This window comes from Xiphophorus hellerii, chromosome 24 (assembly GCF_003331165.1).
Source record: "Xiphophorus hellerii strain 12219 chromosome 24, Xiphophorus_hellerii-4.1, whole genome shotgun sequence".
Lineage (NCBI taxonomy): Eukaryota > Metazoa > Chordata > Actinopteri > Cyprinodontiformes > Poeciliidae > Xiphophorus > Xiphophorus hellerii.
In genome coordinates this window covers 275,400-290,210 of record NC_045695.1, presented here as the reverse complement: position 1 = coordinate 290,210, position 14,811 = coordinate 275,400, and the positions used below count along the sequence as shown (strand labels likewise).

Sequence of the window (14,811 nt, the reverse complement as noted above, 5' to 3'; positions counted from 1 at the left end):
ACCATGAAAAAATTCCAGCATCATATTGCACAAACTAAAAAAATTATTTTATTATATTAACATGTCATTTGTTCATGTTTTCACTGTCAGGTGCAGAATGTGAGTCAGTCCATGGAGGTGGTGCACCTGCGAACATCAAGAGACCTTCAGTATGTTCGAGACTCTGAGCCGCTGCTGAGGGGAGTTGATGGTCACTTACACACGTATGTGGCCAGTCCCCGCACTCTAACTTCTAAGACCCTCCAGGTATTAAAAAGACACACAAACATGCAAGTAGTTAAACAAACGCTGCACATAAAGAGTCAGGTTCTTAGGCACATGCAAAGTAAAGCAGTCGCTGCAGGGAATACATAACCTTTGGTGTGAAAATATTGATTTACATATGCCAAGCCCAAGTTTCCTGCCTGCACTCTCTTTTATCAGGGATTTTAGCAGAATTAGCCTTGATATTTGCCCTACTTTTATTGACAGAAATCTAAATATGTTCAACTTCTTAATTTGGACCTGTTATTTTCTGCAATGATATCGCTGGGAAACGCCTGTGCCATCAAAAATATTCCACATTTTATCGATATTTCTACAGAGTAAACATGACAGGTCAAGATTAAATACAGCATTTTGTAGTATGTTGATGAAATGTTGGGTCGTTGCCTGTATGGACTTTAGTTCTACCTATAGTTCAGTTCCTGTTTGAGTTGTGATACTTTTGTTTTGATTGACAATTTCTTTAACTGTCAGTGCAACGGCAGCTTAACGGTAATCAAGACAATTTATAAAATGTCTTTTAACAGACATGTATTTTAACAAGGTATGTTTTTAAAATGTAAATAAATATTTTTTAAATATTGTGACTTAAACTGTGCATTTGTTTAATTATATGCTAAACTAAAGTTAATTGACATTGTAAAAATTATTTTAAGTTAAAATTAATCAGTAAAGTATGCTACAACTAATATGGCTTGACTTGATTGCAATACCTTTATTTCTTTATCAGTCATTTCTCTAATCCACTCATCCCTGCAGTGGTCTATTAAAGGCCTTTCTGTCAGACTAGAATATGCTTTGAAACCCAACAGTAATCAAACAGTAACAGGGTTCATATGGGTCATTTTAAATTTAATAATGGCATTTTCTGACATTATAATGCTAAAATAAAATTTAAAAAATTACCTTCCCGAATACCAAAACAAGTCCGCAGCACTTTAATGCAGGGTGATGTAAAAACAGCAAAAAAAACAAACAAAAAAAAAAACAGACGCATAATAAAACAGAATCACAGACAGAAGCCTTTGGCGTCTGATTGGCGTGAACGCTGACTGAACAAAAAAGACAGCATTAACTAATCCTGGCTGTTAGCCTGGTCTGGAGCAGACTAGCAGCACAAAATAAATCGCCATGGTAACATATGTGTTGCCGCTTTCGTATGACAGAATCAAGGCTTAATTAAGCCAGGATATCTGGCAAATCATGCCTTAATCGGCTGTCCTAGCTTTGTGAAGCAGCCGTCTGACAGTCTGATCTGATTTTAAAACTATAAATGTTGACCTGAGCTAAAGCTGCTTCAGGTTAATTCAGATGAATTTCAAGATTTAGACATGACAATCAAGAAAAGGAAGCCTTGAAAATGTAACAGTCATTTGTCAAAAATAAACCAAATAACAGCATTTTAAATAAAATATCTGTTGACTGCAAAGCATATTTGATGAGTACTATCAGATTATACTCATATTTATTTATATCAAAATAAATATGAGACACAACTAGTGAGGCATTGTAAAACAGCTATACAGACTTCATCCTGGTGATGTCAGCTCTTTTCATCACAAACCATAAATACTTTATGTATCTAAAAATCTAACAATGTAAAAAATGCATGCGGAAATAAACCTAGTTTTTCCAGTTCAGCTACTTGTCTTTGTGCTGAGCACCAAATGTCTAAGAATAAATATACCCAAGGTAAAGGTAATTTTATTTATATAGCACATTTTCAGCAACAAGGCAATACAAAGTGCTCTACGGGATTTACAAGGAAATACAAACAAAAAGAGCAAAAGAAGAAAAAGCTAATAATGTTGATCCAAATTAAGTAAACTAGATACTCCTATTTGGGGTTGGTAGATAAGTTTCCATTAGATACTTAAAAGTAAGTGTCTAATGGATCATGTTTTAGAGTTAAGCCCAAAACTATTCACACTTCCTAGCAAATTTAGATAGAAAATCATTTTCATTCAAACAAGACGTTTATTTCTGATTGGAAACAAGAGAACGATCTCTCAAGATAAACTAAAATAATACAAAGCCATGTTTTGCATGTTTCAACTTGTACTTAATTTTTTTATGATGAGGATCTAGTCTTTGAGGATAGAAGGCTTCCTTGCCATCACCTGGATTTTTAGCTCCCTCCCCATGCTGAAGTCCGGTCTCTGAATGTGTCTCTCATGAACACTGTTAGGACTTCATAAGAAGAATGCTGGTAAAGTTAAAAGTTCAAGTAAAACCTGAATCTGCCAGAGGTACAAAAGATTCAGGCCTCACTCCACACATTGTGGGTGATTCAGTGGGAAGGTTAGTCATCTTGCTATTTGTGTGTTGTGGGTTTGATTCCACCTTCCCCCTGACAGAGGCTGATATGCAAAGAACCACAAGTTGCTTACTGATCTGCATATCAGTGTATGACTATGCATGTGATTATATAATTTCTGAAGAAATACTTTCTTTATTTTTATCCCTGCTGAATATATGCTTTGCATGTTTTTATTTAGAAACTTTTTCTTTCAGGTTGAAAGAAAAGCATCACTTTTCTTTCAACCTGCTGTATCAACCACAATTTGATCTCTAACAAAACCAGGACACCATGGACTTCTTTTGGTTTGGTCAGCAGATAACTATTACTTAATCTCATGCTACCCACAGAAGACACTCTGTCTGCTCTGATGAAGATTCACTCACCTTACGTCAATTGCCTGAAGTTGCTGGCATAGGAGGGGAAATGACTGTATCTTCTCACTGACTATTTAATCCTGAGGGAGTATTCACAGAAAGCATAACGAGTAATAGTACTGTAGCACAGTCGTTCTGCAGTAGCAGCCCCCACTAGCTCTAACTGATGCAGCCTATTTCATTTCCAATGCATATGCATTATGTTACATAATGCATGTAATGTTAAAGAAGAAACCAAAAATGTCATTTGCATTATTAAAAAAATATAAAATATTCCAATTAGCTAAACATTTAAAGCTGTGAGTCAAATTACACTAATCACAAATATGTCAGAAATTACAGCAAGCATCTACAATACAATACACACCGGTGTTTCAGTTATTTCACTCTGAACTATGAAGACTTCATCAGGGGCAAAATATCTTCCTGGATGATGCAATGGTGTAAAGAAAAACTTTGCAAACAATGGCGTCTCTGCTAAAAGTCCAGACCTCTCTTTGGGATACTAAGCCATTTTTTTCAATGTCTTTGTAAATGAAAAGTGTTCATCATGTCATTTTCAAGGTATTCCTCAAAAAACGTGTTACTGATATCATGCAATCAAAATTTTTTATGTATTACGTATTTTCCAGGCAGATAGGCCTATTTTAAAAAACAATCAAAGATATAACACAGCTGTTACTCTGGAGGCTGGCACAGAGTATCTTGTATGGGGCAAACTTCCCAAAGGTACAAAGTTATCACCTGGTTTGACTGTGATGTCTGAGCCCATGTCATCACATCACGCTCCCCGTGGCATTTTGGTAGCGAGAGCTGTGATACCGCTCTGGGGAGACAGGTTAGTTCCTCTCAAGATTTTAAATGCTTCCAGTGGTCTTGTCACCGTACGTAAGAATGCTAGACTGGCCGATATATACACCTGTCTTGCTATGGAGGACCTAGATATACAAGATGTAACATGCTCATATCAGGCCACCTCTGTCAAACTCACTGATGTTGATTCTGCAGTAGAAAACAATGACAATATACAGGAAAGACTGAGAAGTGCTGGGAGTGGTCAGTGGACAGCTCTGCCCCTGTCTTCACCCAAGAGTGCTAAGAGCACATATGGCCCCCCTGATGCTTGAACCTGGTGTTTGTTATGGACAATCCATGAAGAGCACAGAGGTCCAATAACAGAACACCACTCTGGTTTAGATCAGGGTGACCGATCCTACCAACCACACCCCTCCAGGTCTCACTGTCATTGCCCATTTGAGTGTTGAAATCCCCCAGCAGCACAAGGAAGTCCCCAGGAGGGGCACGCAACAGCACCCTTCCAACTACTCCAAAAAAGGTGGGTAATCTAACCTGCTGTTTGTCAAGTAAGTACAAACATCAGTCAGAACCTGTCCCCCCACAAGTAGGTGAAGGGAAGCTGCCCTCTTCACTGGAGTGAACCCAAAAATACAGGCACCAAGATGGAAGGCAAAAACTATGCCCACTCCTTCTCTACTCCTCTCACCATGGTCAACTCAGCAGAACCTGATCCAAAGTCCCCAGGCTCCACTTCCTCAGTGGAAGATGTGAAGGTGGGATTGAGGAGGTTTTTAAAGTACTCTGCCCAAGTCATTCTTCATGACCTCTGTGAACTTCTCACAGACCCTGGTTTTACCTCATCAACCATTCGAGGTGCATGCCTCTTGCATTGCCAGTACCCATCAGCTGCTGATAGGTCTCTATCTTCAGCTTGACAGTATCCCTCCCTTCTGGTGCCCATGAGCTGATTCTAGGGTTGCCCTCAAAACAGGCACTGATACCTTGTGGTCACAACTCCAACAAGTCTCCTCAACAATGGAGGCGGGGAACATGGCTGACTCTGTGTGTGCCATGTTCCACCCACTTCCTCCAAAATGTGTCTGAAGCACTATCTTTGTAGTTGGTCAGGGGTCACTTTGAGCCCAACACTAAATTTGTCCTGCCCTTCTGTTGTCTTTTCATAGATGTAAATGTACCCATTATAGCAAATGTCAGCTTCACAGTCGATATTTGAAAGTGATGCCCGGTCATCCTCAGCCTTAAACACCAGATATGTTTAAAGGCTGCTAGTGTCAGAAGTTGTTGTTTGTCTCCAGCAAATGACTGAGGACAGATGGTACGACTGAGTTCCAGTTTTTGCAGGAATTTCAAGGACTGGGTCAGGAATCACAGAATATCTTAAATCGTCTGGACTGACTGACCATGGGAGTATCAGAGTCATCACACCAGTGTCTTTGAAAAAGCATTTTGTCTTTATGTTAGGGTTTCCGGTGTCACAACATTCTGCAATTTCACACATATAGCAATTTAGAAGAGTAGTTGTATTGTCCTCTCATTGTTCCTTTGGTAGAGGAATGACAGGACCAAGTTTACAAATAATATGCAAAGACTTCTGACATTGTTCACAATAGTCAGCTGTGTACAGCTCACAGTCTATGTAAATGACATATTGCGTCAGATAGTGTAACATATAAAACAAAAAGACTCCTGACTTGTCCTCAGTTCATAATGCTATGTGTTGTGGCATTCGTCCAACAGTTGAAGATTGAATTGGAAATTTTCAAAAGTACATGGTTGGCTCAAGATTAGCATCCATGCTGTTGAAATCATCTGTGTCATTTTGAATTTCTTTTCTTCTGCTGAAGAGGATTCTTCTAATGATAAATCCTCAGAGATTTCTTCAAAATTTGTTACAACTTCCTTGCTGTCACAGCTTGGAGTCACATCCAGGTCCAGTATGTTTTTGGGAAGACTGGTAAAGACATTTATTTGTAATATCTGTGTTGGCAAAGATTTAGCTGTGGTTGTAAAAATAACTCACAAACCTGTAAGCAAGCAAACACATCCAAGTCCATTTGGTCATGAGGAACATTGACACTTTCAAAAGCAACAAAGTCTTCTGATGCCTTTACTGTCAAATCCATAGTTGTGGTTTTGATGGTAACTTTCTCATCCTTAGAGGAATCTTCCATGTCTTTTGGTCTTCAGGTTTCAATGTCAAAAGCAAAGTATTTTCATCTCTCGTCCTCAGAGCTCTCTACAAAAACGTTGTTGCCTCTTGTGCTATATCCTAACAACTTTTCAACTCCCTTCGTAACAAGAAATCCAAGGTCCCATCACAGGCAAAATTCCTCTTGACTTGGTGTTCAGTTAAAATGGTTTGTAAAGTCAGTTTGAAGTCGTCTCTCTGGAATCGATCTACCTCCAACCAAGTTGAAAAGCAAACTGAGAATTCTTGTATCTCTTTGAACATTTATGACATCACTGACATCACACAGAGGTTCTCATGGATACGATGATGTCAAACAACCTTTGTCAGGTTTTTGTTTGTTTTAGTTGCTATGGAAACACACAGAGTTATGTATGGTTACTGGCATCTAAATTCATAAATGTGAGTCAATAAATGTGTGTAAATTTAAGTTTTGTATTTGTCCTGTTTTCCAACTCATACATACATGTAAAAAATAATAATTTGTTATATAATCATAAACAGTATAGATAACAATGTTTGCCCAATTTTAAAAACAAGATTAGATCAAATCCTATTTCCATCACTGGAGAACAAGTGGAGGTGGGTGAGGAATATATATACCTTGGTGTTCATCTGGACAACAGACTGGACTGGAGAAACAACAGTGAACCGTCTATCATATGATGGTATTATCTGCTCTATAGAACAGACTGGACTTGGATCCTTCAAGGTTTGCAGCAAGATACTACAGATCTTCTATAAGTCTGTTTTTGAGAGCATCATCTCTTCATTGATCATTTGTTGGGGCAGCAGCTTCAGAGCAAAATCTGCACAAAGGTTCCCTCTGATAAGAACCAGTTGATTTTAATGTATACATTTGAAACTGTTAAATTAGGTTGTGCTTTTATTCTTTTTACACTAGTTATTACTTGCATTTTCATAAATTCAGTCAATTTGTCCCAAACACAGAGGCAGAGAAGATGTCACAGAATAACCTGCAATTCATCCAATGTGGGCTTTGATCGACTTCAAACACAGCCACACCTCTTAGAAAACAATTATGATGCAGAAAACCTGATAGTCAGAAAACAGGCGTTCCAATATCCATTAGGGGTTGCCTACTCATAAAGCACCAATTTGACAACACATGCAATATGCTACAGAAATCTCATTGTGAATCTGTGATATCAGAAAAACATACATATTTTTGTAATATTACTCATGTAAAAACTGCCACTGCATTGTGCCTCAAGGCATTTTAGAGCCCTTGTGGCACAATGCACATCAGCCCGGCATTCATTTAGTCCTGCCCAAAAGCTTCTCTTGGATGTAATCTCTTTAGATGTAGCATTGACCTGCAATAATAAACTGTTCTTTAGAAGATTAGTGCAGACTGTGGTAATGCATTATTCAAAAGCTGTGGCACAAATTTTAATTTAGATGAATTATCTGGAGTAGTTTCTTAGTGTCTCTGTATCTGACAATAATGCAGATAACAGTGAGTGTTTTAAATATGTTTTTATCCCATTTTTAGTAAGTTGAAAGTGAAAGATATAGACAGGAAAATAACTGATCCCTCCTCTAAAGTCTGTTATTTAATCCTGTGAATCCATGTATTGTGCAGGATCCCTTCTGTTGTGCATCAACTTTGCTTTCTATTTGTTTTTGAATATTTTGAATCAGTTTTATTATTAATCAAATCTAAACTGAGCTAGATTTCTAAAAAAATTCTAGAGTTCTAAAAAACTGTTTGTAGTTTTCAGTCTGGCAAACTTTAAACCCTGACCTTCCCTCCACTCACCGTGTTGGGAGTGACCTGGTCTGAAAATATGTACTTCCTAAACTGCGAAGAATCCTAGAAAAGATTAGTTAATTTTATCCAACTACAAACCCAACGGCAGGCTGCAAGCCAGCCCTGAGCTGTTCACAGGGTTCTTCAAAACTTCTTGTTTTGAAGTGTATGAAATCTTAATATAAAAGAATGAAGTTATGTTTGAAGTTAGCGTTCTTAGTCACACAGGCAAAGACTTGTTTATTCATGCATTAGTTAGTTCTGGTTCTCTAGAGCATTTCCTCTCTCAAAGCTTATTTTTAGTACTTGCATATTTTGTGCTTTGGAACTTTTTATATTGCAAACAAATCAGCATGTGTGTTTTACAGACTGAAAAACACTCAGATGCATTATTAGCTCTCTCACAATACCACCTCAACTGAACTTTACTGAAGTAGATTTGGAAGATTCACCAAATGCACCGCCTAGTGGATGGGTGCAGGAACAGCTTGAGGGCAAAGACGACACCAACAGGGTGGCTGTGCTACCAACACCAAGCATCCATATATGATGAGTAGGGAGTCGGAATGTGTTGCATGGAGCTTTAATTTAAATTGTTTTATTAAAAATGCAGTAGGTTTGTAGAAGAAACCAAAAGTGTCATTTGCATTATTAAAAAATTATAAAATATTCCAATTAGCTAAACATTTAAAGCTGTGAGTCAAATTTACACTAATCACAAATATGTCAGAAATTACAGCAAGCCTCTACAATACAATACACACCAGTGTTTCAGTTATTTCTCTCTGAACTATGAAGACTTCATCAGGGGAAAAATAACTTCCTGGATGATCCAATGGTGTAAAGAAGAACAATGGCGTCTCTGCTAAAAGTCCAGACCTCTCTTTGGGATACTAAGACATTTTTTTTTAATGTCTTTGTAAATGAAAAGTGCTCATAATTTTATATTCCCGGTATTCCTCAAAAAACATGTTACTGATATCATGCAATCAAAATTTTTAATGTATTATGTATTTTCCAGGACGATAGGCCCATTTTAAAATACAATCAAGTAACTGTTACCTTCAGATTTTATACATTTCTTGTATATATTTGAAACATGACTTTCCAGAAATTCAACTTTTCAATTTAACACCTCGGAATTGGGCCTCTGTCTCTTTAAGAAGCTTTTTCTTTCCCAAACGCCGGCTTCAGTATGTCACCGCAACAACATTCCTCTATTAAGCATTTAACAATGTTTTATCAGCGATTGACATAAAATTTGTTGGTGATGAGCTCAGCAGATGTTCAGTTATACCAGTTGTTTGCTAATCACTTCTGCTGCTAGTCTGAAGGAGCCAAGTGGGGGAGTCGCAGGGAAGGGGAGCTCTGTAATACAGACTCTTAGAGGGGAGATTCAAGGATTTCTCAAACCTGCATGAAAGAATCAAGGCAGCACTTAGGTGTGTTTTATTTTTGTTTATTTCCTTTATTTAACCAGGTAGACCCCATTGAGATCTGGATCTTATTTTCAAGAGGGACCTGGTGAGAGCACAATATTGTCACTTGTCGTGAATCTCAAAAAAGTCAATTTTACATAATATGGCCAATTTAATGATGGTTTCTTTCCATAACCCTTAGTGCAACACTGGAGCATGTTCAGCCTCAGAAGTGTGATAATTTGCATCACAGGTCTTTAAATTTTAGCTCCAAGCAGGAGGAGAGACCTACATAGTGATTATATAAACAAAGTTAAGTCCCCACAGCAGGAGTAACGTAACAGACACACAACTCGCCCTTAATTCCCCAAATATAGCTTATTGCTGCCTTCCCTTAAATCCATTTGCCTTTCATCTCTTGCCAAGCATCATCTAAAAACCAGGGGGTCTGTCCTTGGTTACTTTATGCAGCTTGTCTGTGTTTGTGTGCATATGCATATGTGCTTGATGCTCCTGGGGCTGAGGAGGGTTCAGTCATAAGCTTTTTGCCTTCGCACCATGTGGCAGAACGGCTGAATATTTATGCCCAACTAGAGTAGGTTTATCAATAACTAAACAGTATTTCTACACCACAGAGGAAGCGATTGAAGAGCTGGAGGTCAGAACAATAAACAGAAAGAAAAAAAGGCAATGAATGACATGAAAAAAATTGGGCTGAAAATATTTTAAACTTGATAGAGTGGAGGGAAACAGTGAGCATAACTGTTCCCACAACAGTTAGTGAGCATAACTGCTGTGGGAACAGTAGGACTTAGACTGATTGGTAAATGTCTTTCCATGATTTGTCGCTGTGTTTATTTGTGTGTGGGAGTTTTGCTGTTCGGAGAAAATGACGCCTTTGTCTTCCCACTGAAACGTCTTTTAAACTCCCTTTTGTTTTGAATATGAACTCAGAATCCTTTCTCCACACAGCTAACTGCTGTGCAGAAATTTAAAGACAAAGAGGCATCTGCATAATCTTACTAGCACACAATATTAACCCTTCATCCTTCTGCAGTAACACACAGTTACTTCCTATATATAATTTATACCAATACTGATGTTCATTAAGCTGTTTGTAGACTAAAGTCAGATTTCTTTCTGGTTCCTGATTCATCTGCTGTGAGTTATAAAATTTAAATCACAAAGCTTTATGCTTTTTATCTGGGTCAGAGCAAACTGTAGTCCAGCCCCTGCATATTCTTTTCCGGTACATTTTCCATCTCCTTCTGTGGGATTTTGAAGTGTTCCCAGGCCAGATGGAACGTGTATTCCCTCCAGCATGTTCTGGGGGGCTTTGCATTTGGTAATGTGATTTTTTTTCCCCATCCTCACATTTTCTTTCTTTAGTTTTAGCTCATCTCCAAGGAGAGCTAAAAGGTCTTAATATGGAAGCAGAAAAAAACATGACTCACAGTGTCTCAGCAGTTAAATGTGTGTAAAATAAAGTCATGAATAACAGAAGAGAGAGAATGTTTAAAAAAATATATTTTGCTCAAGTAAACACATTTGTGAAAGTAAATAGGTTTTAGCCAAGCTTCACAAAATTTTTAACTGAACTTCTACTGCTTATTGTTGTGATTAGTGACGAGGTTCATCACTGAGACACAAACTCCTCTGCAGTCAGATGTAGAAACTAATAAAATACAAAATAGAAGCTTATATATTAAGTTTGATCTTAATTGAAACTGCAGCATGCTTCTCCAAACAAAGAGGAAACTTACTGATGATTTTTTAGCTTTAATGCCTTTAAAGGTACATTCCACTCATTGTCGCACTGAAATTCTCATATTACCACCCTAAGAGCTAAAACACAAAGATGTAAGTAATCATTTTATAATGTTTCCATTTATTTGCTACTTTAAGTTTATGCCAAATAAACATATTAACAGGCAAAATACACATTACACAAACTAAATACTTTTCATGACTAACACACCTTTGACTCTTCAGAGGGGCTGCCAGTATGAAACAATGTTTCTCATTGCTCCATGAAAAACAAACTCCTAACTGTTGGATCTGCTGTAAGTGAGAATATTTTTGAGGAAAGTTGCACAGAAAGGCAATGACCAGGCTAGTGTCAAACAATTTCCAGTCATTCAAACAATCAAATCTGTTACTCTTCTCTGTGTCTCTATTAAGATGAGCTGACAGTGAGAATCTGGGCAGTACTGAGCTTCAACAAAATCACCCCGAGTCAACAAATGGATGTGTCTTATTAAGTCAGAAGGTTTTCTCATTACGAAGTTTAAAAGATGGCAATGCCAGGCAGCTAATTACTGTTTACATTCTGACCACATGATGGTCTGAGTGTGTGAGCGGATGAGAGTTAAGCTGAGAGACAGTGATTAGGAAAATAAAACCATTTTATTATATTAAAACCACACTTTTATCATCTCACTGTGGAATCACATTAAAATGAAGAGGTATGGAAACAGCTGCTAATTTGGCTGTTTTAATTGGGTTTTAAGGGCTGTTGTGCTTTTTTAGCTACACACACAGACACCCCCCCCCCCCCCCTCTGCCCCCAAACACCCCCCCTCACACCCCCACACCTCCCCCCCCCCACACACACACATATATATGTACTGTATATACATGCAGTATATATATATATATATATATATATATATATATATATATATATATATATATATATATATATATATATAAACATTTTTCACTTTAATAAAACTATTGGACCTTGTGCCAAATTGATGCAAAATGTCTTTACCAGTGTGTCACACTTTGGCTACATGGGAAGATCAGTCATTTTGCATTCTTAAAGCTGTGGGTTCATTTTCAGCTTTCTTCTGCATGAAGAATCCAAAATTAATCACTCCATGGTTCTTTTACATCAACTAAAAGATGAGCTGCTGTTTTCTGGACAGTGATGATGCAGAGATGACTGATATACTGATGACAATCCAGTAGTTTTTGGTGAGGTGAGGGGAAAATGCCTGCAGGACAAATCTGATCCTTGGATATCCACCATTCTCTACACCCTCTTACTGTTTACGCTTCTCAGCCTTTGGGGAGGAAAAATAACAAGCATGTTAGCTGATAACAAGAGTACTGCAAATGCCACTTTTTTCACCTTGAACTTCCTGTAGATCAGTTGCTAAGTTATGCCCCTCTGCTGCTCAGTTTCTGTAACTTGTCCCATTTTCCATCTCTTGTGCACCACCAGGAGTTAAAGGGCCAGATGTCTCAGCTGCGGCCCCTGTTGTCGGTGGTGGAGCAGTACAGATTGGACTTGCAGATGCTGGCCACCTTGCGAATGGAGCTGCTCAACCTATCGATCATCCTGACAGCCATTCAGGAGGAGGTTGGAGCATATGACTATGAAGAACTTCAGCAAAGGGTGTTGCTGCTGGAGACCAGGCTGCACAGCTGCATGAACAAACTGGGTATGTGTTACAGGGTCATAAAGAAAATGTGTTGCTGGGGCTGACTTTAAAAGAAATCCCAGGGCTTGTATTTTCTAATTTGGCAGGAGAGTAATGCCAGTTAGGACGGCTATGCATTTACTGATTGCCTGCGAATTTTGTGACATTTAATTTAAAAACACAACACAGAGTAAATGGAAAAGGCATAAAGGGCTGACTATAACAAATGATCCAAGTGGTGAGTAGAACAAATAAAGACATTAAAAAAAATCACATATTCCAGCCGTTATTACATCAGTTTAGAGTTGATTTTTTTAAAATGTCCACAAACGGATCATCTCTCAGAAATGACCAGCATGTTAAATCTTAGAGCTTAAACATAGATGTGAAGATTGTACATCACAGCTATGCTGTCAGGTCCTTTTTTGGTGCAGCATAACCTTCTAATTGCTTCAGAGAGGAAATGACAGCACCATTAAATAAAAAGATATTAATTAGCAACAAAATGTGATGTAGTCTTGAAAGATCAGTTTGACATTTGGAGATTTGTGCTCCTTCACTTTCTTGAACTCCAGGCTGCAGAGTAAATATAGAGTTCCAACTTACGGCAGTGAGCCGTTTGTCAGATTGTCCTGCATTCACTGAGCTCAGGTATGTCTGAAGGCTGTCTCTACCCTCTGTGTGCTACAAAGATCAGACACCAAATAAATGTGTTGAAAAAGATGTTAAGCAGCTGCTCTGGAAGCCTGAAGCAGTGAAACTCTCACAAGGTCAGACAGTGCCGAAAAGCATTTATGCTTTTAATTTCTTTACATTTGTTATTGGAATTTTATCCACCTCCAACACAAAGTTAAGTGGAAGGAATATTTCAAAATGTGCTCCTTTTTCAATGCATTATTTTAAAGATGTGGCATACGTTTGTATTTAGCTCCTCGGAGTCAATAACTGTAAATGGGGAGTGTTGTGTACAATCAACGCTTTTGAGCTTTACATCATAATATAATGTTCGCTCATCAAAAACATATGTGGAGTTTTGCTTTGACTCTTTCTTGCATGTTTGAGAAATCCTTTAGTCTCCCTTGGGAACTACAGTATATGGTGGTGCCAAATGGTTGCCACCAAGCACATGCTCCAAGCCGAGCTTCCACCTCACAGAGAAACTCCCCCATATCGTTCCCCAAACCTCCCCCACTCAACTCCTTCAGACTAGCGGCAGCAGCAATGAGCAAATAGCTTTGTGAAACTGTGCATCTGCTATTTCACAAAGCTTTAGTAAAGTAGTTTAACTACTTTTTATCGCATTGCTCCTATGAATATTGTATATGGGTTAATGGTAAGACTTTGATGTACTGAAGGCAAAGTTTCAGAAAGACCAAGAGCTTCTTATGGACAAAAAGGTCAATTTCAAGATGTTAAATTGCAAAGTCAAATTTCTTTTAAGTCATTTTGGATATACATCTTTTTTTATAACATCGGAAGCTAATATATTTACATTATTCTGCTATAAAAAGACACTACGTGCCTGGAAAATACATCATACTTCCCCCTTAAAGTACATCACGACCTTTGCAAGACAGTTTGTCAAGACAGAAACACAAGTTCAGGGATTCTGTTTGGAGAAGGAAAAAAGTTGGGGTAAATTTCAAATAAGAGTTTGGTGCCACTTTAAGGTTACAGTTTTGTTTAGCTGGATTAATACTGCAGCACAATTATACATCAGAAGCACATATAAATTCCTCAGAAACAATGTTTATTTTTGAGAAAGATTTTATAAAAAGGGTGATAAATTAGCAGTTGATGACTCCATATGAATTAACTGGGAACTTCCATTTCATTCATTTGTCTTTTTTGTAAAACATACAATTAACATTTTCTGGGATCTTTCAGGTTGTGGTCGCCTGACTGCAGTTAGCAACCCGATCACTGTGAAATCGTCAGGGTCCCGCTTTGGCTCCTGGATGACTGACGCCATGATTCCCAGCTCTGACAGCAGGGTAGGTGCATGAAGTCCAAAGATCAACTGTTACAAAAAGACTGAATAAGAATTTAAATCTTATATGTGGTAACCCAGAATTGATTTCACAGTTCATAATCATGATTCATAAAGTATAATTGTATAATTGTCATAAAGTAAAATTCAAGAGTTTTGGTATTGGCATTGTTACCCAGTCAGATTTTGAGACAATCCAGTGGACAAAATAAAATCACAATTATTTTTGGATTGCCTTTTTTAAACTTTTTTCA

At 37.9% G+C, this 14,811-nt stretch overlaps 1 protein-coding gene across 3 annotated transcripts in view; it reads left to right on the top strand.

Annotated features, from left to right (window-relative positions):
• The window catches only part of LOC116716216 (noelin-2-like), a 37,668-nt gene extending 23,078 nt beyond the window's left edge, over window positions 1-14,590 (top strand). For 2 of the 3 annotated variants that reach the window (XM_032557117.1, XM_032557119.1), the window contains 3 exons: window positions 91-246; window positions 12,369-12,588; window positions 14,455-14,588. In XM_032557117.1, the coding sequence (XP_032413008.1) occupies window positions 91-246; window positions 12,369-12,588; window positions 14,455-14,573 (495 nt within the window). In that variant the 3' untranslated portion in view covers window positions 14,574-14,588. Of the gene's footprint in view, window positions 1-90; window positions 247-12,368; window positions 12,589-14,454 lie in introns of all 3 variants that reach the window. The other variant, XM_032557118.1, reaches the window with a different exon arrangement.
• The last annotated feature ends 221 nt before the right edge of the window (window positions 14,591-14,811 follow it).